The 23,192-nt window shown below is 60.8% G+C and overlaps 1 protein-coding gene across 1 annotated transcript; it reads left to right on the top strand.

The window, feature by feature from the left end:
- Positions 1-22,801, top strand: ITGA10 (integrin subunit alpha 10). The gene is made up of 30 exons (XM_069878357.1): positions 1-64; positions 5,068-5,179; positions 5,645-5,742; positions 5,827-5,906; positions 6,030-6,144; positions 6,245-6,372; positions 7,339-7,487; positions 8,578-8,728; positions 8,827-8,992; positions 9,544-9,617; positions 9,865-10,009; positions 11,684-11,832; positions 11,909-12,052; positions 12,520-12,723; positions 14,360-14,490; positions 14,703-14,869; positions 16,378-16,520; positions 16,615-16,722; positions 16,795-16,880; positions 16,963-17,104; positions 18,274-18,366; positions 18,454-18,530; positions 18,616-18,699; positions 19,620-19,704; positions 19,772-19,885; positions 19,979-20,074; positions 20,157-20,270; positions 21,305-21,400; positions 21,482-21,595; positions 22,489-22,801. The coding sequence occupies exons 1-30, from the start codon at positions 31-33 to the stop codon at positions 22,546-22,548; spliced, it is 3,459 nt and encodes a 1,152-aa protein (XP_069734458.1). The 5' UTR covers positions 1-30; the 3' UTR covers positions 22,549-22,801.
- The last annotated feature ends 391 nt before the right edge of the window (positions 22,802-23,192 follow it).

Genomic DNA, 23,192 nt, shown 5'->3' with positions numbered 1-23,192 from the left:
TGAGCGCCCGATGCCGGCGGTGCTGGGGCCATGGGGCTGCTCCCCACGCTGCTCCTCGTCCCAGGTAACAGCACCCCGAAACCCAGCGGGATGGGGAAAAGGGGGGGTCCAGGGGGGATTGGAGGGGGTTTGGGGTGAATTGGAGGGGGGTTGGGGGGGATTAGAGGGGGTTTGGGGGAGATGAGAGGTGGGTTTGGGGTGGATCGGAGGGCATCGGAGGGTTTTTTGGGGGGGAATCAGAGGGGTTTGGGGGGAATCCGAAGGTTTTGGGGGCAATAGGATGGGGTTTGGGGGTGAACTGGAGGGGTTTGGGGTGAGCTGGAGGGGTTTGGGGTGAGCTGGAGGGGTTTTGGGGGAGATTGGTGGGGTTTGGGGTGAATTGGAGGGGTTTGGGGTGAACTGGAGGGGTTTGGGGGGAGATTGGTGGGTTTGGGGGTGAATTAGAGGGGTTTGGGGATGGATCAGAGGGGTTTGGGGTGAATCGGATGGGGTTTGGGGGTGAACTGGAGGGGTTGGGGGTGAGCTGGAGGGGTTTTGGGGGAGATTGGTGGGTTTGGGGGTGAACTGGAGGGTTTTGGGGTGAATAGGAGGGGTTTGGGGTGAATCGGATGGGGTTTGGGGTGAACTGGAGGGGTTTTGGGGGAGATTGGTGGGGTTTGGGGTGAATTGGAGGGGTTTGGGGATGGATCAGAGGGGTTTGGGGTGAATCGGATGGGGTTTGGGGGTGAACTGGAGGGGCTGGGGGTGAGCTGGAGGGATTTTGGGGGAGATTGGTAGGTTTGGGGGGGAATCAGGAGGGGTTTGGGGATGAATCAGAGGGGTTTGGGGTGAATTGGAGGGTTTTGGGGGCAATCAGATGGGGTTTGGGGGTGAGCTGGAGGGGTTTGGGGTGAGCTGGAGGGGTTTTGGGGTGAACTGGAGGGTTTTGGGGTGAATAGGAGGGGTTTGGGGTGAATCGGATGGGGTTTGGGGGTGAACTGGAGGGGTTTGGGGAGAACTGGAGGGGTTGGGGGTGAGCTGGAGGGATTTTGGGGGAGATTGGTGGGTTTGGGGGTGAATTAGAGGGGTTTGGGGATGGATCAGAGGGGTTTGGGGTGAATAGGAGGGGTTTGGGGTGAATCAGAGGGGTTACGGGAAGATCAGAGGTGGTTTTGGGGTGGCTCGGGGGGAATCAGAGGGTTTTGGAGTGAGTTGGAGGGGTTTGGGGGTGAATCAGGAGGTTTTGGGGTGAATCGGGTGGGGTTTGGGGGTGAATTGGAGGGGTTTGGAGGCAGATTGGTCAGTGTTGGGGTGAATTGGAGGAATTTTGGGGTGTATCAGCGGCTTTTGGGGTGAATCGGATGGGGTTTGGGGTGAACTGGAGGGGATTTGGGGGCAGATTGGTCAGTTTTGGGGTGAATTGGAGGGTTTTGGGGTGAATCAATGCGTTTTGGGGAAAATCAGAGGGGTTTGGGGTGATTTGGTGGGTTTTGGGGGTGAATCAGAGGGGTTTGGGGGGAATTGGAGAGGTTTGGGGGGTGAATCAGTGGGTTTGGGGGTAAATCAGAAGAGTTCGGGGTGATTTGGTGGGTTTTGGGGTGAATCGGAAGTGTTTAGGGGTGGATCAGAGGTGGTTTGGGGGAGATCAGAGGGGTTTTGGGGTGGATCAGCGGGAATCAGAGGGTTTTGGGGGGAACCAGAGGGTTTTGGGGGGGAATTGGAGGGTTTTGGGGTGAATCAAGAGGTTTTGGGGTGAATCAGATGAGTTTTGGGGTGGATCGAAGGGTTTTGGGGTGAGTCGGAGGTGTTTGGGGGCTACCCGGCGCTCAGCCACCTGTGACCCCCCCCCGCTGAGACAACTGGGGGGAAATTTGGGGCAAAACTTTCCAATTTTGGTCCTTTCCCCCCCCTTCTTCAAGATATTTTGGGTTGTTTTTGGATAGAGGGGGGACCCCAAAAATTCCTCAGGGGTTGGGAGGGAGCCAGATGCCCCAAGAAGGGCCAGAAGGGGCTTTAGTGGAAAATCTTGATGTTTTGGGGTGAATTTGGGGTGCTGGGTGATGCCTGTGAGGTGCTGAGTGCAGCTCCTGGGGTGCTGGGTGCAGAATTTGGGGTGCTGGGGGCTGTCTTTGAGGTGCTGGGTACAGAATTCGGGGTGCTGGATGCTGCCTTTGGGGTGCTGGGTGCAGCTTATGGGGCTCTGGTTGGTGCCTTTGGGGTGCTGGGTGCAGGATTTGGGGTGCTGGCTGCTGGCTTTGGGGTGCTGGGTGGTGCCTTTGGGGTGCTGGGTGCAGAATTCGGGGTGCCGGGTGCAGCTCATGGGGCTCCAGTTGGTGCCTTTGGGGTGCTGGTTGATATATTTGGGGTGCTGGATGCTGCGTTTGGGGTGCTGGGTGGTGCCTTTAGGGTGCTGGGTGCAGAATTTGGGGTGCTGGGGGGTGTCTTTGAGGTGCTGAGTGCACATTTCGGGGTGCTGAGTGGGGAATTTGGGGTGCTGGGTGCAGCTCATGAGGCTCTGCTTGGTGCCTTTGGGGTGCTGGATGATACATTTGGAGTGCTGGGTGTAGAATTCGGGGTGCTGGGTGCACAATTCGGGGTGCTGGCTGCAGAATTTGGGGCGCTGGGTGCAGAATTCATGGAGCTGGGTGCGGAATTTGGGGTGCTGGGTGCACAATTCGGGGTGCTGGGTGCTCAATTCAGGGTGCTGTGTGCTCAATTCGGGGTGCTGGGTGCAGAATTTGGGGTGCTGGGAGCACAATTCGGGGTGCTGGGTGCGGAATTTGGGGTGCTGGGTGCACAATTCGGGGTGCTGGGTGCTCAATTCGGGGTGCTGGGTGCAGAATTTGGGGTGCTGGGAGCACAATTCGGGGTGCTGGGTGCGGAATCTGGGGTGCTAGGTGCTCAATTCGGTGTGCTGGGTGCGGAATTTGGGGTGCTAGGTGCTCAATTCGGGGTGCTGGGTGCGGAATTTGGGGTGCTGGGTGTGGAATTCGGGGTGCTGGGTGCAGAATTTAGGGTGCTGGGAGCACAATTCGGGGTGCTGGGTGCGGAATTTGGGGTGCTTGGTGCAGAATTTAGGGTGCTGGGTGCGGAATTCGAGGTGCTGGGTGCGGAATTTGGGGTGCTGGGTGCACAATTCGGGGTGCTGGGTGCTCAATTCGGGGTGCTATGTGCTCAATTCGGGGTGCTGGGTGAGGAATTTGGGGTGCTGGGTGCTCAATTCGGGGTGCTGGGTGCGGAATTTGGGGTGCTGGGTGCACAATTCGGGGTGCTGGGTGCGGAATTTGGGGTGCTGGGTGCGGAATTGGGGGTGCTGGGAGAACAATTCGGGGTGCTGGGTGCGGAATTTGGGGTGCTGGGTGCGGAATTGGGGGTGCTGGGAGAACAATTCGGGGTGCTGGGTGCTCAATTCGGGGTGCTATGTGCTCAATTCGGGGTGCTGGGTGCGGAATTTGGGGTGCTGGGAGAACAATTCGGGGTGCTGGGTGCGGAATTTGGGGTGCTGGGAGCACAATTCGGGGTGCTGGGTGCGGAATTCGGGGTGCTAGGTGCTCAATTCGGGGTGCTGGGTGCGGAATTCGGGGTGCTGGGTGCAGAATTTAGGGTGCTGGGAGCACAATTCGGGGTGCTGGGTGCGGAATTTGGGGTGCTTGGTGCAGAATTTAGGGTGCTGGGTGCGGAATTCGAGGTGCTGGGTGCGGAATTTGGGGTGCTGGGTGCACAATTCGGGGTGCTGGGTGCTCAATTCGGGGTGCTATGTGCTCAATTCGGGGTGCTGGGTGAGGAATTTGGGGTGCTGGGTGCTCAATTCGGGGTGCTGGGTGCGGAATTTGGGGTGCTGGGTGCAAAATTCGGGGTGCTGGGTGCTCAATTCGGGGTGCTATGTGCTCAATTCGGGGTGCTGGGTGAGGAATTTGGGGTGCTGGGTGCTCAATTCGGGGTGCTGGGTGCGGAATTTGGGGTGCTGGGTGCACAATTCGGGGTGCTGGGTGCGGAATTTGGGGTGCTGGGTGCGGAATTGGGGGTGCTGGGAGAACAATTCGGGGTGCTGGGTGCGGAATTTGGGGTGCTGGGTGCGGAATTGGGGGTGCTGGGAGAACAATTCGGGGTGCTGGGTGCTCAATTCGGGGTGCTATGTGCTCAATTCGGGGTGCTGGGTGCGGAATTTGGGGTGCTGGGAGAACAATTCGGGGTGCTGGGTGCGGAATTTGGGGTGCTGGGAGCACAATTCGGGGTGCTGGGTGCGGAATTCGGGGTGCTAGGTGCTCAATTCGGGGTGCTGGGTGCGGAATTCGGGGTGCTGGGTGCAGAATTTAGGGTGCTGGGAGCACAATTCGGGGTGCTGGGTGCGGAATTTGGGGTGCTAGGTGCTCAATTCGGGGTGCTGGGTGCGGAATTTGGGGTGCTGGGTGTGGAATTCGGGGTGCTGGGTGCAGAATTTGGGGTGCTGGGAGCACAATTCGGGGTGCTGGGTGCGGAATTTGGGGTGCTTGGTGCAGAATTTAGGGTGCTGGGTGCGGAATTCGGGGTGCTGGGTGCGGAATTTGGGGTGCTGGGTGCACAATTCGGGGTGCTGGGTGCGGAATTTAGGGTGCTAGGTGCTCAATTCGGGGTGCTGGGTGCTCAATTCGGGGTGCTGGGTGCGGAATTCGGGGTGCTGGGTGCAGAATTTAGGGTGCTGGGAGCACAATTCGGGGTGCTGGGTGCGGAATTTGGGGTGCTGGGTGCACAATTCGGGGTTCTGGGTGCGGAATTCGAGGTGTCCCCCCCCCCGATTCCCATCCATCCCCCCAGTGTCCCCCCCCATCCCCATGGATCTCCTCCCATCCGCATGCTCCCCCCAAAATGCCCCCCCATCCCCATGCCCCCCCAAATCCCAATGCCCCCTCAACTCCCATGTCCCCCCCAATCCCAATGCCCCCCCAACCCCCATGCCCCCCCCATCCCCATGGACCCCCCATCCCCATGGATCCCCCATCCCCACAGCCCCCCCCATCACTACCCCCAATACCCCCCCCCCATATGCACCCCCCCCTAGATCCCCCCCTCATCCTCATGCCCCCCCCACCTCCATGGACGCCCCCCCAGGGCTCTGTCTGGGGTTCAACGTGGACGTGAGGCACCCCCAGGTGTTCTGGGGGCCAGTGGAAGCCCAGTTTGGCTACCGAGTGCTGCAGAGGGCGAGCGGCCGGGAGCGCTGGTGAGTTTGGGGGGGGGGGGTGGGGAACGGGGGGGCTTGGGCACCCCAGGAGGGAGCGGGGGGGAAACTGAGGCACAGGGGAAACTGAGGCACAGAGGAGGGGACTGAGGCACCAGGGGAAACTGAGGCACAGAGGGAAACTGAGGCATAAGGGGAAACTGAGGCACAGGGGGGAAACTGAGGCACAAGGGGAAACTGAGGCACAGGGGGGAAACTGAGGGACAAGGGGAAACTGAGGCACAAAGGGGAAACTGAGGGACAAGGGGAAACTGAGGCACAGGGGGAAACTGAAACACAAGGAGGGGAAACTGAGGCACCAGGGGAAACTGAGGCACAAAGGGGAAACTGAGGCACAGGGGGAAACTGAGACACAAGGAGGGGAAACTGAGGCACCAGGGGAAACTGAGGCACAGGGAGGGAAACTGAGGCAGGGAGGGGGTCCCTGAAGCTGCCCCGTCCCCCCAGGTTGCTGGTGGGGGCCCCGTGGGACGGCGACCGCCAAGGCGACGTCTACAAGTGCCGCGTGGGACCCCCCAACGCCACCTGCACCAAAGCCAACCTCGGTACCTGGGTTGGGGGGGGCCGGGGGGGTCCCTCGTGCTTCCTCCCCCCTCATCTTCTCGTGTCCCCCCCCCTCTCCCCACCAGGTTCCGCTGCCTCGTGGCTCTCTGGTGGGAACATGCACCTGGGGATGACCCTGGTGGACTCCAAGGATGGAGGCTTCGTGGTGAGAGGGGCCTCCGGAGGGAAACTGAGGCACAGGGGGAAACTGAGGCACAGGGGGAAACTGAGGCACGGCCAGGGTCGGCGTCACCTCCCAGCCCACTCCTTGTGTCCCCTTGTCCCCAAGGTCTGCGCCCCGCTCTGGTCCCAGGAGTGCGGCACCTCCGTCTTCAGCACCGGCGTCTGTGCCCGCTTGGATGGAGACCTCCAGCCGGTGGGGACCATCGCGCCCACGGCGCAGCGTGAGTGTGGGATCCGTGGTGGGATGGGTCACGGGGGACGTTCCACGCGGGGACGTGGCCACCTGGTGCCACCCGGTGCCACCTGCGTCCCCCATGGCAGGTTGCTCCACCTACATGGACATCGTCATCGTCCTGGACGGCTCCAACAGCATCTACCCCTGGTACGAGGTGCAGAACTTCCTCAGCAACGTCCTCAGCAAGTTCTTCATCGGGCCGGGACAGATCCAGGTGAGGAGGTGTCCCCAGGGCCTTGGTGGTGTCCCCAGGGTCATGGTGGTGACACCAACCTTGGGGAGCCCTCACAATTGGGGTGATGGCATTGTCCTTGAGGTGACATCAACCTTGGGGACCCTTCACTCTTGGGGTGATGACATTCACCTTGGGGTGATGCCAACCTCAAGGAGCCCTCGCTCTTGGGGTGATGCCACTGACGTTGGGGTGATGCCTCCATGGGGTGATGCCATTGTCCTTGGGGTGATGCCAACCTTGGGGACCCCTCGCTCTTGGGGTGATGCCATTGACGTTGGGGTGATGCCATTGACGTTGGGGTGACACCAACCATGGGGACTCCTTGCTCTTGGGGTGATGCCATTGACCTTGAGGTGATGCCAACCATGGGGACCCCTTAGTCTTGGGGTGATGCCATTGACCTTGGGGTGACACCAACCATGGAGACCCTTTAGTCTTGAGGTGATGCCGTTGACCTTGGAGTGATGTCAACCTTGGGGACCCCTTGCTCTTGGGGTGATGCCATTGATCTTGGGGCAACACCAACCATGGGGAGCCCTCGCTGTTGGGGTGATGCCATTGACCTTGGGGTAACACCAACCATGGGGTGATGCCATTGACCTTGGGGTAACACCAACCATGGGGAGCCCTCGCTGTTGGGGTGATGCCATTGATCTTGGGGTGACGCCTCCATGGGGTGATGCCATTGACCTAGGGGCGATGCCAACCTTGGGGAGCCCTTGCTCTTGGGGTGATGCCACTGACGTTGGGGTGATGCCTCCATGGGGTGATGCCATTATCCTTGGGGTGACGCCAACCATGGGGACCCCTTGCTCTTGGGGTGATGCCGTTGCCCCTGGGTTGATGCCTCCATGGGGTGATGCCACGGTCCCTGGGGTGCCTCCAACCTCGAGGAGCCGTGGCCGTTGGGGCCCCCCGTGCCGGGGCTGACGGGGCCGGGTGCAGGTGGCCGTGCTGCAGTACGGGGAGCGGGCGGTGCACGAGTGGACGCTGGGGCAGTACCGGACGGCCCGGGAGGTGGTGGAGGCGGCCAAGAACATCAGCCGGCAGGAGGGCAGGGAGACGCGCACGGCCTTCGCCATCCACCGCGCGTGGTGAGGGGCGGCGTAGGGACTGGGACCTGCATCACAGCTGGGGTCGGGATGGGGGTCGGGATGGGAATTGGGATCAGGGTTGGGTTGGGGTTGAGATAAAAGTCAGGATTGGGGTTGGGCTGGGATTGGGATGGGGTCAAGATTGAGACTCGGGTCGGAATAGGGGTTGGGATGGGGATTTGCATTGGAATTGGGATCAGGATGGGCATCAGGGTTGGGATTGGGATCAGGATGGAGGTTGGGATGGGGATCAGGATGGGGATCAGGGTTGGAAATTGAGGTTGGAGTTGGCTTTGGGGTTGTGATTGGGGTTGGAATTGGGATCAGGATCAGAATTGGGATCAGAGATGGTTCGGGATTGAGAAAAAAGTCAGGATTGGGATCAGGATTGGAGTTGGGCTGGGATTGGGATGGGGTCAAGATTGAGATTGGGGTCGGAATAGGGGTTGGGATGGGGACTGGGGTTGGAATTGGAATCAGGATGGGGATCAGGGTTGGGATTGGGATCAGGATGGGAATCGGGGTTGGGAATTGAGGTCAGGGTTGGGTTTGGGTTGCGATTGGGGTCAGAATTTGGATCAGGGTTGGCTTGGGATTGAGATAAAAGCCGGGTTTGGGATCAGAATTGGAGTTGGGTTGGGATTGGGATGGTGTCAAGATTGAGACTGGGGTCGGGATTGGGATTGCAATTGGGGTCAGAATTGGGATCAGGGTCGGAATTGGGATCAGGATCAGAATTGGGATCAGGGTTGGGTTGGGATTGAGATATAAATCAGGATTGGGATCAAGATTAGAGTTGGGTTTGGATTGGGATGGGGTCAAGATTGAGACTGGGGTCGGAATAGGGGTTGGGATGGGGACTGGGGTTGGAATTGGGATCAGGATGGGGATCAGGATTGGGATTGGGATCAAGATGGGGTTCAGGGTCGGGATTGGGATCAGGGTGGGGATCAGGGTCGGGATTGGGATCAGGACTGGAACGGGAGCCAAGGCTGGGCTGGGCTCAGCGCTGGGTTTGCGGTTGGGCTCAGCAGTGGGATCGGGACCGGGGCCGGGTTGGTCTCAGCACCGGCCTCTCCTGCCCCGGCAGCACCGAATCCTTCAGCCCCGCGCGGGGCGGGCGGGCGGACGCCACGCGGCTGATGATCGTGGTGACCGACGGGGAGTCCCACGACGGCGAGGAGCTGCCCGAGGCGCTGGCGGAGTGCGAGAAGCGCAATGTCACCCGCTACGCCATCGCGGTGAGCGCCCTTCCCGCCCTCTGTGCCTCAGTTTCCCCATTCCTCCATGGGATCCGGGGCAGGATGCGTCCCCGGGTGACGCTGGGTCCCCTCGGCAGGTGCTGGGGCATTACCTGCGCCGCCAGCAGGACCCCGAGGACTTCATCCGCGAGATCAAGTTCATCGCCAGCGACCCCGATGAGAAATATTTCTTCAACGTCAGCGACGAGGCCGCCCTCAACGACATCGTGGACGCCTTGGGTGACCGAATCTTCAGCCTGGAAGGTGACGTGGGGCCAGAACCGGTCCTGGACCCCCAGGACCACACAGAATCAGAGAAGAGTTTGGGTTGAAGGGACCTCCAAGCCCATCCAGCCCCACCCCTGCCATAGGCAGGGATGCCTCCCATTGCATCAGGGGCTCCAAGCCCCATCCAACCTGGCCTTGGACACCTCCAGGGATGGAGCAACCTGTTCCAGGGCCTCCCCACCTTCATCATGAAGAAATTCCTCCTTAACTCCAGTCTAAACCTGCCCCTCTCCAGTTTACACCCATTCCCCCTCATCCTATCGCTCCAAGATTCGTGAACATCCCTCTCCAGCTTTCTTGTAGCCCCTTCAGGTACTGGAAGGTCTCTGCAAGGTCTCCTTGGAGCTCTCCAGGCTGAACAAGCCCAACTCTCAGCCTGTCCTCATACAGGAGGTTCTCCAGCCCTCGGATCATCCTTGTAGCCTCCTCTGGATCCATTCCAACAGCTCCATCTCCTTCTTATGTTGAGGATTCCAGACCTGGAATCCTCCACATCTGGAGGAATCCCATCTCCTTGCCCTCCCCAGGCACCCACGGGTACAACGAGAGCTCCTTCGAGCTGGAGATGTCCCAGATTGGCTTCTCTATCCACCTCCTGGAGGTGAGGCTGGGGGTGGGCAGGGCTTGGGGTGGAGAAGGAGCAGCCACCGCTTTGGAGAAGTGGAAAATGGTCCTCAGATCATCCCGGGGCTGTATGTCCCAGTCATGCGGAGCTGGGGGCAATCTGGAGGTGGGGGGGTGGAGATGGGGACACTGAGGCATCACCACACGTGACATCCTCGAGGTGGGTGACACACGCTTCCCGTCCCACCGCAGCGTCGTGTCATCTCCTCCTCGCCTCCCCCCAGGACGGGATCCTCTTCGGGACGGTGGGCGCCTACGACTGGGACGGGGCCGTGCTGGAGGAGGGCGCGCGTGGGCGCATCGTCCCGCCCCGCAGAGCCTTCCAGAAGGAATTCCCGCTGGAGATGAAGAAGCACGCGGCTTATTTGGGTATGAGGGGTGTCCCCAGGGATGGGGGTGACCCAAGGATGCTCCAAGTCCTGGAGATGTGGGATCCACCAAGGATGCTTCATGTCCTGGAGATGTGGAGTGACCCAGGGATGCTCCAAGTCCTGGAGATATGGGGTGACCCAGGGGTGCTTCATGTCCTGGAGATGTGGGTGACCCAGGGGTTCTCCAAGTCCTGGAGATATGGGGTGACCCAGGGGTGCTTCATGTCCTGGAGATGTGGGTGACCCAGGGGTTCTCCAAGTCCTGGAGATATGGGGTGACCCAGGGGTCCTTCATGTCCTGGAGATGTGGGTGACCTAGGGATGCTCCATATCCTGGCTGTGTGGGATCCACCAAGGATGCTCCATATCCTGGAGATGTGGGTGACCCAGGGGTTCTCCAAGTCCTGGAGATGTGGGTGACCCAGGGATGCTCCATATCCTGGAGATGTGGGGTGACCCAGGGATGTGCCACATCTTGAAGAGGCTGCTCTGTGTCCTGGAGCCGTGGGGTGGAACCTGGGATCCTCCATATCCTAGAGGCGTGGGGTGAACCAGGGATCATCAGCAACTGAGGGATTCTTGATGCTACCACAGATGCTGGAAAACCAAGGATGCTCAGCACCCCAGGGATGTGGAGGAAATGGGGTGCTCTGTGTCCCGGGCACAGGGGGGACCTGGGGATGCTGGGTGCCCCCAGGGATGCTCCAGCCCCAAAGGCACTTGATGCCTCAGGGATGCTCGGAGCCCCAGGGATGCTCGGTGCTCCAGGGATGCTTGGAGCCCCAGGGATGCTTGGAGCCCCAGGGATGCTCGGAGCCCCAGGGATGCTCGGTGCCCCAGGGATGCTCGGAGCCCCAGGGATGCTCGGTGCCCCAGGGATGCTCGGAGCCCCAGGGATGCTCGGTGCCCCAGGGATGCTCGGAGCCCCAGGGATGCTTGGTGCCCCAGGGATGCTCGGAGCCCCAGGAATGCTCGGAGCCCCAGGAATGCTCGGAGCCCCAGGGATGCTCAGTGCTCCAGGGATGCTCGAAGCCCCAGAGATGCTCGGTGCCCCAGGGATGCTCAGAGCCCCAGGGATGCTCGGAGCCCCAGGGATGCTCAGTGCTCCAGGGATGCTCGAAGCCCCAGGGATGCTCGGTGCCCCAGGGATGCTTGGAGCCCCAGGGATGCTCGGAGCCCCAGGGATGCTCGGTGCGCCAGGAATGCCCGACTCCCCAGGGATGCTGTGCAAATGGGGGATGCTTGACTCCCCAGGGATGCTTGGTGCTCCAGAGATGATTGGAGCCCCAGGGATGCTTGGAGCCCCAGGGATGCTCGGTGCCCCAGGGATGCTCAGAGCCCCAGGGATGCTCAGAGCCCCAGGGATGCTCGATTCCCCAGGGATGCCCGACTCCCCAGGGATGCTGTGCAAATGGGGGATGCTTGATTCCCCAGGGATGCTTGGTGCTTCAAGGATTCTCGGTGCTCCAGGGATGCTCAATTCCCCAGAGATGCTCAAGGCCCCAGGGATGCTTTGCAAACGGGGGATGCTCGATTCCCCAGGGATGCTCAGTGCCCCAGGGGTACTTGGTGCCCCAGGGATTCTGTGCAAACCAGGGATGCTCCATGCCCCAGGGACCCCGGGTGGCCGAGGAACAGCCCCTCCAAGGCCAGGGCTCTCCCTCCCCGCCAGGTTACGCCGTCTCCTCGCTGCGGTTGCCCAGCGGGCAGCGCCTGTACGTGGCAGGAGCCCCTCGCTTCCAGCACAAGGGCAAGGTGATCCTCTTCGAGATGGACACCGCGGGGACCGTGACGGTGGCCCAGGCACTGACTGGGGAGCAGGTAAGGGCTGTCAAGGGGGGTCAAGCAGCCTTGGGAAGGGGCTGCCAGGCCTCACCTTGCCCTCTGTGCCCGGCAGATAGGCTCCTACTTCGGGAGCGAGGTGTGCGCCCTGGACGTGGACGGTGACGGGGTGACCGACGTCCTGCTGGTGGCCGCCCCCATGTTCCTGGGGGCCCAGAGCAGGGAGACGGGGCGGGTGTACCTGTACCGAGTGGGGCAGGTGAGGGGCTGGGGGGGTGTCGGGGCACAGGGGGTGGAGGGGATGCGGGTGAACCGGGATGCCAGGGAGCCTAGGGGGGTGCAGGGTGGGGTCAGGAAGCACCGTGAGACTGGGGAGTGGATTGGGGTGCACGGCAGGGCTGGGGGTGCAAGGGGATCGGAGGGATGCAGGGGGTTTGGGGGGGATGCAAGAGGTCTGGTGGGAGCAGAGGAACCAGGAAGGATGCAGCAGGGTTGGGTGGGTGCAGAGGATTTGGGGGTGAAGGGGAGTTTGGGGGTGTGGGGAGCTCAGGGATCGGTGCAGGGGGATCGGGGGGTGCAGCAGGGTTGGGGGGACACCGGGGAATCAGGGGGATTGGGGTGCAGAACAGGGTCAGGGGGTGCAGTGGGGCTGGGGGGGGGCAGCCCAGGGGTCTCCCTGCACCCCCAGGTGCTGTGGGGTACCGAGAGCCACCCCGTGCCCCCCAGCACCTCCTGGTCCCCGGTGGCACCCTCCACGCTGACAAGAAGCCGCAGGATTCCCGGTTCGGCTACGCCATGGCCGGCATCCCGGACCTCAACCACGATGGCTTGGCTGACGCGGTGGTGGGGGCTCCGCTGGAGGACGGGCACCGCGGGGCTGTCTACGTCTACCACGGTGCCCCAGGGACCCTCCTGCCCCACTACAAGCAGGTGAGGTGGGATGGGGGTCTTGCTGCCACCTGGGAGGGGGGTTCCAGCATGAACGGTGACCCCCGGGCTCGGTGTTGGGTCCAGGTCTGCTCAACGTCTTCATCAACGAGCTGGATCAGGGGATGGGATGGACACGTAGGGATGGACACGTAGAAATGGACACATAGGGATGGACATGTAGGAATGGACACATAGAAACGGACACGTAGAAATGGACACGTAGAAATGGACACGTAGAAATGGACACATAGGAATGGACACGTAGGGATGGACAAGTTCATGGGTGACACCAAGCTGGGAGGAAGGGTTGATCTGCTGGAGGGCAGGGGGCTCTGCAGAGGGATCTGGCCAGGATGGATCCATGGGCTGAGGCCAACGGGATGGGGTTCAACCAGGCCAAGTGCCAAGTCCCGCACTTGGGACACAAGTCCAAGAAGCTCCGGGCTTGGGGAAGAGTGGTGGGAAGGTGCCTGGAGGAGAAGGACCTGGGGGGGTTGGTTGAACAGGAGCCAGCAGGGCCCCAGGGGGCCAAGAAGGCCAAGGGCATCTTGGCTTGGATCAGACCCGGCGTGGCCAGCAGGGCCAGGGAGGTTCTTCTCCTCTGGCCTCGGCCCTGGGGAGACCGCTCCTCGAATCACAGAATCACAGAATCACAGAATAACCAGGTTGGAAGAGACCCACCGGATCATCGAGTCCAACCGTTCCTACCAAACACTAAACCATATCCCTCAGCACCTCGTCCACCCGTGCCTTAAACACCTCCAGGGAAGGTGAATCAACCACCTCCCTGGGCAGCCTGTTCCAGTGCCCAATGACCCTTTCTGTAAAGAATTTTTTCCTAACGTCTAGCCTAAACCTCCCCTGGCGGAGCTTGAAGCCATTCCCTCTTGTCCTGTCCCCTGTCACTTGGGAGAAGAGGCCAGCACCCTCCTCTCTACAACGTCCTTTCAAGTAGTTGTAGAGAGCAATGAGGTCACCCCTCAGCCTCCTCTTCTCCAGGCTAAACAACCCGAGCTCTCTCAGCCGCTCCTCATAAGGCCTGTTCTCCAGCCCTTTCACCAGCTTTGTTGCTCTTCTCTGGACTCTCTCCAGAGCCTCAACATGACCAATCCTGGGGTCAGTTCTGGCCCCTCCCCACAAGAAGGATGTTGAGGCTCTGGAGCGAGTGCAGAGAAGAGCAACGAAGCTGGGGAGGGGGCTGGAGAAGAAGAGGAGCGGCTGAGAGAGCTGGGGGGGTTTAGCCTGGAGAAGAGGAGGCTGAGGGGAGACCTCATTGCTCTCTGCAACTCCCTGAGAGGAGGTTGTGGAGAGGAGGGAGCTGGGCTCTTCTCCCAAGGGCCAGGGGACAGGACGAGAGGGAATGGCCTCAAGCTCCACCAGGGGAGGGTCAGGCTGGACATCAGGACAAAATATTTCATGGGAGGGGTCATTGGGCAGTGTCCGAGGCTGCCCAGGGAGGGGGTTGAGTCCCCTTCCCTGGAGGGGTTTGAGGGCCGGGTGGCCGAGGTGCTGAGGGACATGGGTTAGTGATTGATGGGAATGGTTGGACTCGATGATCCGATGGGTCCTTTCCAACCTGGTGATTGTAGGATTCTGTGGTTCTGTGCCAACCCCCTGCTCTCCCTTTCCCCCCCAGCGCATCGAGGCGGCGGCGCTGGCTCCGTCTCTCGGCTATTTTGGGCGCAGCGTGGACGGGCAGCTGGACCTGGACGGGGACGGGCTGGTGGACCTGGCGGTGGGGGCGCAGGGAGCGGCCGTGCTGCTGCGGTGAGCCCTCGGGACGGGGGACACGGCCAGGGGACGGCTTGGGCCACCGCGCTCCACGGGGCCACCCGCCTCAGCCCCGCCTGGTGGGACGCTCTCCTGGATTCCCGCTGTGCCTCAGTTTCCCTTTGTGATAGAGGAGGAGACCCTGGGGCTTGGGGAATGGTTGTCACCATCCCCGTGACATCCTGGTGTCACCGTTCCCTCGCCGCCAGCTCCCGACAGATCGTCCAGGTCAACACGACGCTGACGGTGGAGCCTCCGGCCATCAACGTCATCCAGAAGAACTGCCGACGCGGAGGTGCCGGTGCCGTCTGCCTCCGAGCCAAGGTCTGCTTCCGTGCCGCGAGCCGAGCCCGGGGCCAGCGGGACAGGGACATCGGTGAGTGCTGGGGACTCCACCTGGTCCCAGAACATCCCCAGAGCATCCCAAGGCATCTCCAGAACTCCAGACCTCACCAGAGCATCCATACGCCAATCCTGGAGCATCCCATGCACGTCAGGGTTTCCCTGGAGCATCCCCAGGGAGCCCAGGAGCACCCTTGGAGTGTTCCCAGAGCACCACCAGAGCCATCCCGTGGTGTCCATCCTCAGGGATGTCCCAGGGATCCTCTGGGCTGACCCCAGAGCTTCTCCAGAGCATCCCTACAACATCCCCAGAGCTTCACTGAAGCATCCAGATGCTGATCACGGAGCAGCCCTGGGTGCTCCCAGAGCATCTCTGGGTTGTCCCCAGCCCCATGGGTGTCCCCAACCACTGTTCCCATCCTGGTCCATCCTGTGCCATCCCTGGAGCTTCTCCAGAGCATCCCTACAACATCTCCAGAGCTTCACTGAAGCCCTCGGTGCTCCCAGAGCCTCTCTGGGTCGTCCCCAGCCCCATGGGTGTCCCCAACTGCTCTCCCCATCCTGGTCCTTCATGTGCCATCCCTGGAGCATCTCAAAAGCATCCTCAGGGATGCCCCAGAGATCCCCCAGGGCCGACCCTGGAGCTTCTCCAGAGCATCCCTACAACATCTCCAGAGCTTCACTGAAGCCCTCGGTGCTCGCAGAGCATCTCTGGGTTGTCCCCAACCCCATGGGTGTCCCCAGCCACTGTCCCCATCCTGGTCCATCAAATGCCATCCCTGGAGCATCTCAAGAGCATCCTCAGGGGTGTCTCAGAGATCCCCCAGGGCTGACCCTGGAGCTTCTCCAGTGTCCCTACAATGTCCCTAGAGCTTCACTGAAGCCCTTGGTGCTCCCAGAGCCTCTCTGGGTCATCCCCAGCCCCATGGGTGTCCCCATCCTGGTCCATCCTGTGCCATCCCTGGAGCATCTCAAGAGCATTCTCAGGGATGTCCCAGGGATCTCCCAGGCCAACTCTGGAGCTTCTCCAGAGCATCCCTACAACATCTCCAGAGCTTCACTGAAGCCCTCGGTGCTCCCAGAGCCTCTCTGGGTCGTCCCCAGCCCCATGGGTGTCCCCAACCGCTCTCCCCATCCTGGTCCTTCATGTGCCATCCCTGGAGCATCTCAAGAGCATCCTCAGGGATGTCCCAGAGATCCCCCAGGGCCGACCCTGGAGCTTCTCCAGAACGTCCCTACAATGTCCCTAGAGCTTCACTGAAGCCCTCGGTGCTCCCAGAGCCTCTCTGGGTCGTCCCCAGCCCCATGGGTGTCCCCAACCGCTCTCCCCATCCTGGTCCTTCATGTGCCATCCCTGGAGCATCTCAAGAGCATCCTCAGGGATGTCCCAGGAATCTCCCAGGCTGACCCTGGAGCTTCTCCAGAGCATCCCTACAACATCTCCAGAGCTTCACTGAAGCCCTCAGTGCTTCCAGAGCCTCTCTGGGTTGTCCCCAGCCCCACGGGTGTCCCCACCCGCTGTCCCCACCCTGGTCCCCCCAGATCTCCGGTACAACGTGTCCCTGGAGGAGAAGCTGCCAGGAGCCCGAGCCGCCTTCGACTCCGGCACCCAGCGCCTGCTGCAGCGTCGCCTGGAGCTCTCGCTGGGGCGGCAGAGCTGCCTCCGCTTCCCCTTCCACGTCCTGGTGAGCCGTGGTGGGACCTTTCCATGGCACCTGGGGAGCTTTTCCCACCCCAGCAGCAGCGCCGGAGGTAACGGGGACCTCTCCGCACTCCCAGGACACCACGGATTATCTGCGACCCCTCAGCTTCACCGTGAGGTTGGCCGTGGCCGAATCCACGGGGCCGGTGCTGGATGAGTCGTCACCCACCACCATCCGGAAACTGGTGGGTGCAGGAGGTTGGGGTTGGATCCAGGACCCTCCTTGGAGCTCCTGGCACTGAGATCAACCCTTCCAGATCCCCTTCTTCAAGGACTGTGGGGAGGACGATGAGTGCGTCACAGACCTGGTGCTCAAGGCCACCATGGACATCGTGGGCTCCAGGTATGGGGTGTCCCTGGGGTGTCCTCGGCGCTGAGCGTGGTCTTGGGGAGCCCCCAGAGCTCCAACGGCGTCGCCGCTGCAGGCAGAGGCCCCACGTCCTGCGCAAGGGCAGGAGGAAGGTTCTGGTGGACGTGGTCCTGGAGAACAAGAAGGAGAACGCCTACAACGCCAGCCTGCTCCTCCGCTTCTCCAGCAACCTCCACTTCTCCAGCCTCGCGCTCCAGGTAGGGGGACACGGGGGCGTCCCCTAGACCCACACGGGCTCCACCAGCCCCACACGGGCTCCCCCAGCCCCTCCGAGATGTCATCGTCCTTCCAGCCCTCTACAGACCCTCCAGCCCATTCTCACACCCAACCCAGCCCTGGTGGGAATTAGGGGTTTGTTTGATTCCCTGTGGTCCCCCAACCCATCTCAGGTTGGGGATGGGGGTTCATTTGTCCCTTATGCGTCTCCCAACCCATCCCAGGTGAGATGTTGGGGTCTATTTGGACTCATATGTGTCCCCCAACCCATCCCAGGTGAGAATTAGGGATCCATTTGGCCCCGTTATGGTCCTTCTACCCATCCCAGGTGGGAATTAGGGGACCATTTGACCCTCTCTGGTCTCCCAACCCGTCCCAGGTGGGAATTAGAGGGACCATTTGACCCTCTCTGGTCTCCCAACCCATCCCAGGTGGGAATTAGGGGTCCATTTGGCCCCGTTATGGTCCTTCTACCCATCCCAGGTGGGAATTAGGGGACTATTTGACCCTCTCTGGTCTCCCAACCCATTCCAGTTGGGAATTAGGGGTCCATTTGACCCTCTCTGGTCTCCCAACCCATCCCAGGTGGGAATTAGGGGACTATTTGACCCTCTCTGGTCTCCCAACCCATTCCAGTTGGGAATTAGGGGTCCATTTGACCCTCTCTGGTCTCCCAACCCATCCCAGGTGGGAATTAGGGGTCCATTTGACCCTCTCTGGTCTCCCAACCCATTCCAGTTGGGAATTAGGGGTCCATTTGACCCTCTCTGGTCTCCCAACCCATTCCAGGTGGGAATTAAGGGATCCATTTGACCCTCTCTGGTCTCCCAACCCATCCTGGGTGGGAATTAGAGGTTCCATTTGACCCTCTCTGGTCTCCCAACACATCCCAGGTGGGAATTAGAGGGACCACTTGACCCTCTCTGGTCTCCCAACCCATCCCAGGTGGGAATTAGAGGAACCATTTGACCCTCTCTGGTCTCCCAACCCGTCCCAGGTGGGATTTAGGGGTCCATTTGACCCTCTCTGGTCTCCCAACCCATTCCAAGTGGGGTCCCCACGCCTGTGCTCGTCCCAAGCCCCCCCAGCTCCATCCCCCAGAGCTCCCTTCCCCACCAGCCGCAGGTGACACCCCCCGCTTCTTCTGCAGGACCCCAGCCCGGTGAAGCTGGAGTGCTCGGCGCTGCCAGGTCACCGCCGGCTCTGCAGCGTCGGGTACCCCGTCCTCCGCTCGGATGCCAAGGTAGGAGACAAGAACCCCCCCTGTCCCCCCTCCTGGAACCCCTGCTGCCCCCCTGCCCCCATCCCACCCCACCCCACTCGCCCCCAGGTCTCCTTCACCCTGGAGCTGGAGTTCAGCTGCTCCGTCCTCCTCGACCGAGCCGAGGTGGCCCTCGAGGCCAGCAGGTAGGCGCGGGGTGGCCAAAACGGGGGGGGTCTGGGGGGTCTTGGGGTCTTCCCAAGCTTCCCACGGCCACGCGTTCCCCTCCAGTGACAGCACGGAGGCCACGCCAGAGGACAACGCCGTCCGGCTTTTTGCCCCCATCCGCTATGAACCCGACCTCTTCCTCTCCAGGTAGGGCTGGGGGGGAGTGGGGAAAAGATTTGTGGGGGGCTTTGTGGTGCTGGAGATGGTGGAGACACAGGGGATGGAGGGCAACCTCAGCAAGTTCACCAACACCACCAAGAAACGCTGGGTAGGAGGGATGGATGGAATCCAGAGGACCTGGCCAGGATGGAGAGGTGGGGACCTCATGGAGCAAAACGGAGCTGGGAAGGGGCTGGAGAACAAGAGTTGCAGCTGAGGGACCTGGGGTTGTTCAGCCTGGAGAAGAGGAGGCTGAGGGGAGACCTTGTTGCTCTCCAGAACCACCTCAAAGGAGGTTGCAGAGAGGTGGGTGTTGGTCTCTTGTCCCTAGCGAGAGGTGATGGGACGAGAGGAAATGGCCTCAAGCTGCACCAGGGCAGGTTCAGATTGGATGTCAGGAAAAATTTCTTCATGAAAAGGGTTCTCAAGCCCTGGAACGGCTGCCGGGGAGGTGGTTGAGTCCCCATCCCTGGAGGGGTTTTAAAGGCAGGGAGATGAGGTGCCTGGGGATGTGGTTTAGTGGCAGGTTGGGATGGTTGGTCACAATGATCTCAAGGTCTTTTCCTACCTGGCGATTCTATGATCCTAAGGGCGAGGGCACTGGGGTCAGGGCAATCCTAAGCACAAATCCAGGCTGGTGGGGAGAATGGATTGGGAGCAGCCCTGAGGAGAAGGACTTGGGGTGGTGGGGGAGGAGAAGCTCCACGGGAGCCGGCAAAGCACACACGGAGCCCAGGTTGCCCAGAGTAGGGGTGGCTGCCCCATCCCTGGAGGGGTTCAAGGCCAGGTTGGATGGGGCTTGGAGCCCCTGATGCAGTGGGAGGTGTCCCTGCCCAGGGCAGGGGTGGGACTGGATGGGTTTGAGGTCCCTTCCAACCCAAACCATCCCATGGTTCTCCTCCGGGCAGTGATGCCAACCTGCACCGCTACGAGGTTCACCCACTGGGCACCTTCCCCCACGGCCCCGGGCCTGAATTCAAGACCACGGTGAAGGTGAGGAGATGTAGGGGTGCAGAGAGGGGGAGGTTTGGGGGTTCTTGGCTCACCCCATTCCCCGCAGGTGCAGAATTTGGGGTGCTACCCTGTCCGGAACCTCACTCTCCACATGGCTCTGCCAGCCCTGGGCTATCGCCGTGCCGCCTTCCTCTCTGTCACACGCATCCTGGTGGACAACGTGAGTCCCTCACCAGAGCCGGGAGGTTTTGGGGTTCCCCTGTGTCCCCCCTTATCCCCCGGTGCTGATTCTGCCTCCTGTGCCCCCCTCCAGGCTACCTGCGAGCTGCGGGACCCTCCCGAGGAGCCGCGGGGCTCGGCCACGGTGATCCCGGTGCACCCTGAAGACCTGCTGCACGTGGACAGGCTGGTGAGCATCACCATGACACCCCCTCAAAGTTGGGGTTTGGGGGGAACTAAGGGGGTCTTCACCCTGCTTTTCATCCCTTTAGGACTGCGGCAACACCTGGTGCCAGGAGGTGAGCTGCCGGCTAGGGCGGCTGCACCGCGGCGGCGAGGTCTCCGTCCGTGTCCTCCGCACCATCCACAACGACTTCTTCCGTGGGGTGAGGAGGGGATGGAGAATATGGAGAGGAAGAAAGGGGTGGAGAGGATGGAGGGGATGGAAGAGTTGTAGGAGATGGAGAAAATGGAGAGGATGGAGAGGATGGAAGGGATGGAGAGGATGGAAGGGATGGAAGACGTGTAGGGGATGGAGAGTATGGGGAGGAAGAAAGGGATGGAGGAGATGGAAGGGATGGAAAAGGTGTAGGGGGTGGAGAATATGGAGAGGAAGAAAGGGGTGGAGGAGATAGAGGGGATGGAAGAGGTGTAAGGAATGGAGAATATGGAGAGGAAGAAAGGGGTGGAGAGGGTGAAGGGGATGGAAAGGGATGGAATGGATGGAAGAGGTGTAGGGGTTGGAGAAAATGGAGAGGAAGAAAGGGGTGGAGAGGATGGAAGAGGTGTAGGAGATGGAGAGTATGGGGAGGAAGAAAGGGATGGAGAGGATGGATGGGATGGAAGAGGTGTAAGGAATGGAGAATATGGAGAGGAAGAAAGGGATGGAGAGGATGGAGGGGATGGAAGAGGTGTAAGGAATGGAGAATATGGAGAGGAAGAAAGGGATGGAGGGGATGGAAGAGGTGTAAGGGATGGAGAATATGGACAGGAAGAAAGATGGAGAGGATGGAAGGGATGGAAGAGGTGTAGGGGATGGAGAATATGGAGAGGAAGAAAGGGATGGAGAGGAAGAAGGGGATGGAGGGGATGGAAGAGGTGTAGGGGATGGAGAGTATGGAGAGGAAGAAAGGGATGGAGAGGAAGAAGGGGATGGAGGGGATGGAGGGGATGGAAGAGGTGTAGGGGATGGAGAATATGGAGAGGAAGAAAGGGATGGAGAGGAAGAAGGGGATGGAGGGGATGGAGGGGATGGAAGAGGTGTAGGGGATGGAGAGTATGGAGAGGAAGAAAGGGGTGGAGGAGATGGAGAGTATGGGGAGGAAGAAAGGGATGGAGGAGATGCCCGCTCCAGCTGGGGCAGAGGGAGGAGCTCAGGGTGGGAGATGCAGCTGGAACCCCCTCTTTTCCCCATCCCCAGGCTAAATTCCGGAGCGTGAGAGTGGTCAGCTCGGTCTGGCTGGGGGTCCCGGGCAGCAGCGTGTTCCTCCTGGAGGAAGGGGCGCATCGGAGGGAGGTAGGAGCCACCCCAGCCCCCCCACCCCCAGCCCTGTGGGGACACCGAATCCCTCCCCTGGCACCTTTCTTTTTTCTGCAGACGGTGCTTGAAATTATCCAGGGGAAGCGGGTGCCCATCTCCCTCTGGATCCTGGTGGGCAGCATCCTGGGGGGGCTGCTCCTCCTGGCACTCATCATCTTCTGCCTGTGGAAGGTGAGAGCGGGGCCAGGCTTGGAGGGGATGGAAGGGGACAGGTTGCTCAGCCTGCCACCCCCCCGACCCCGGCTCCTTCCTCTCCATCCTCTGCATTCCCTACACCCCTTCCATCCCCTTCACCCTCTCCATCCCTTTTTTCCTCTCCATATTCTCCACCCCCTACACCTCTTCCATCCCCTCCATCCTCTCCATCCCTTTCTTCCTCTCCATATTTTCCATCTCCTACAACTCTTCCATCCCCTCCATCCTCTCCATCCCTTTCTTCCTCTCTGTATTCTCCATCCCTTTCTTCCTCTCCATGTTCTCCATCTCCTACAACTCTTCCATCCCTTCCATCCTCTCCATCTTTCTTCCTCTCCATATTCTCCATTCCTTACACCTCTTCCATCTCTTTCTTCCTCTCCATATTCTCCATTCCTTACACCTCTTCCATCCCTTTCTTCCTCTCCATCCCTTTCTTCCTCTCCATCCCTTTCTTCCTCTCCATCCCTTTCTTCCTCTCCATCCCTTTCTTCCTCTCCATCCCTTTCTTCCTCTCCATCCCTTTCTTCCTCTCCATCCCTTTCTTCCTCTCCATCCCTTTCTTCCTCTCCATATTCTCCATCCCTTTCTTCCTCTCCATATTCTCCATCCCCTACACCTCTTCCATCCCTTCCACCCTCTCCATCCCTTTCTTCCTCTCCATATTCTCCATCCCCTACAACTCTTCCATCCCCTCCATCTCCTCCATCCCTTTCTTCCTCTCCATATTCTCCATCCCCTACAACTCTTCCATCCCCTCCATCTCCTCCATCCCTTTCTTCCTCTCCGTATTCTCCAGCCCCTACACCTCTTCCATCCCTTACACCTCTTCCATCCCCTCCATCCTCCTCTCCATCCTCTCCCCCTAGCTGGGCTTCTTCACCCGCAAGAAGCTCCCTGAGGAGGAGGAGGAGAAGGAGGAGCAGTGAGGGGAGGCAGTGGCCCCTCGAGCCCGGCGCCGTCGGGGAGGGCCACGTCCCTTCCCCCTCCTTGGGGACAACCAGGGGCTCGGGACTCTGCCACCCCTCGCCTCGGCTCCATCCTTGCGGAGGGCGACGGCTCCGCGGGGGCTGGATTGTGCTGGCACGGGGATGCAGCCAGGCGAGCTCGGGGCCCGGCCCCGGCGCGAAGGAGCCCCCCCGAGATTGAGCTGAAGGACTTGGGGGAGCGGATGTGGAGAAAAGGGGAATCAACTGGGCTGAGGGAGCAGCTCCACCAATAAAGCTCAGCCCCGCAGAGATGTCTGGGCGTGTGGTACCCGCGGCCGCGCTCTGCCTGCATCCCTAACGCACACTCGGGGATGCTCGGGGAGGAGAAACCCTTCCCGCTCCTAGAAACCAGCACCGGAACATTCCAGGGGGACAGCAGCAAGGACAACACCGATGCCTCCAAAAAGTCCTACCCCTTCCCCAGCCAGGCTCAACCATCCCAATCCAGCTCTGGGATAAGAACTTTTCTCTGCACGAAAGCCCTTCTGAGCCACCCCTTGAGGTCCCTTCCATCCCTGCTGGTGTCCCAAGAGCTCCCCGAGCTCCTCCACCACCCCCTCGAGCCCCAACCGTCCTTTTCCACA

Source organism: Phaenicophaeus curvirostris, chromosome 29 (genome assembly GCF_032191515.1).
Source record: "Phaenicophaeus curvirostris isolate KB17595 chromosome 29, BPBGC_Pcur_1.0, whole genome shotgun sequence".
Taxonomy (NCBI): Eukaryota; Metazoa; Chordata; class Aves; order Cuculiformes; family Cuculidae; genus Phaenicophaeus; species Phaenicophaeus curvirostris.
The sequence above is the reverse complement of the archived record's forward strand: the minus strand, read 5'-3'. Positions and strand labels throughout refer to the sequence as shown.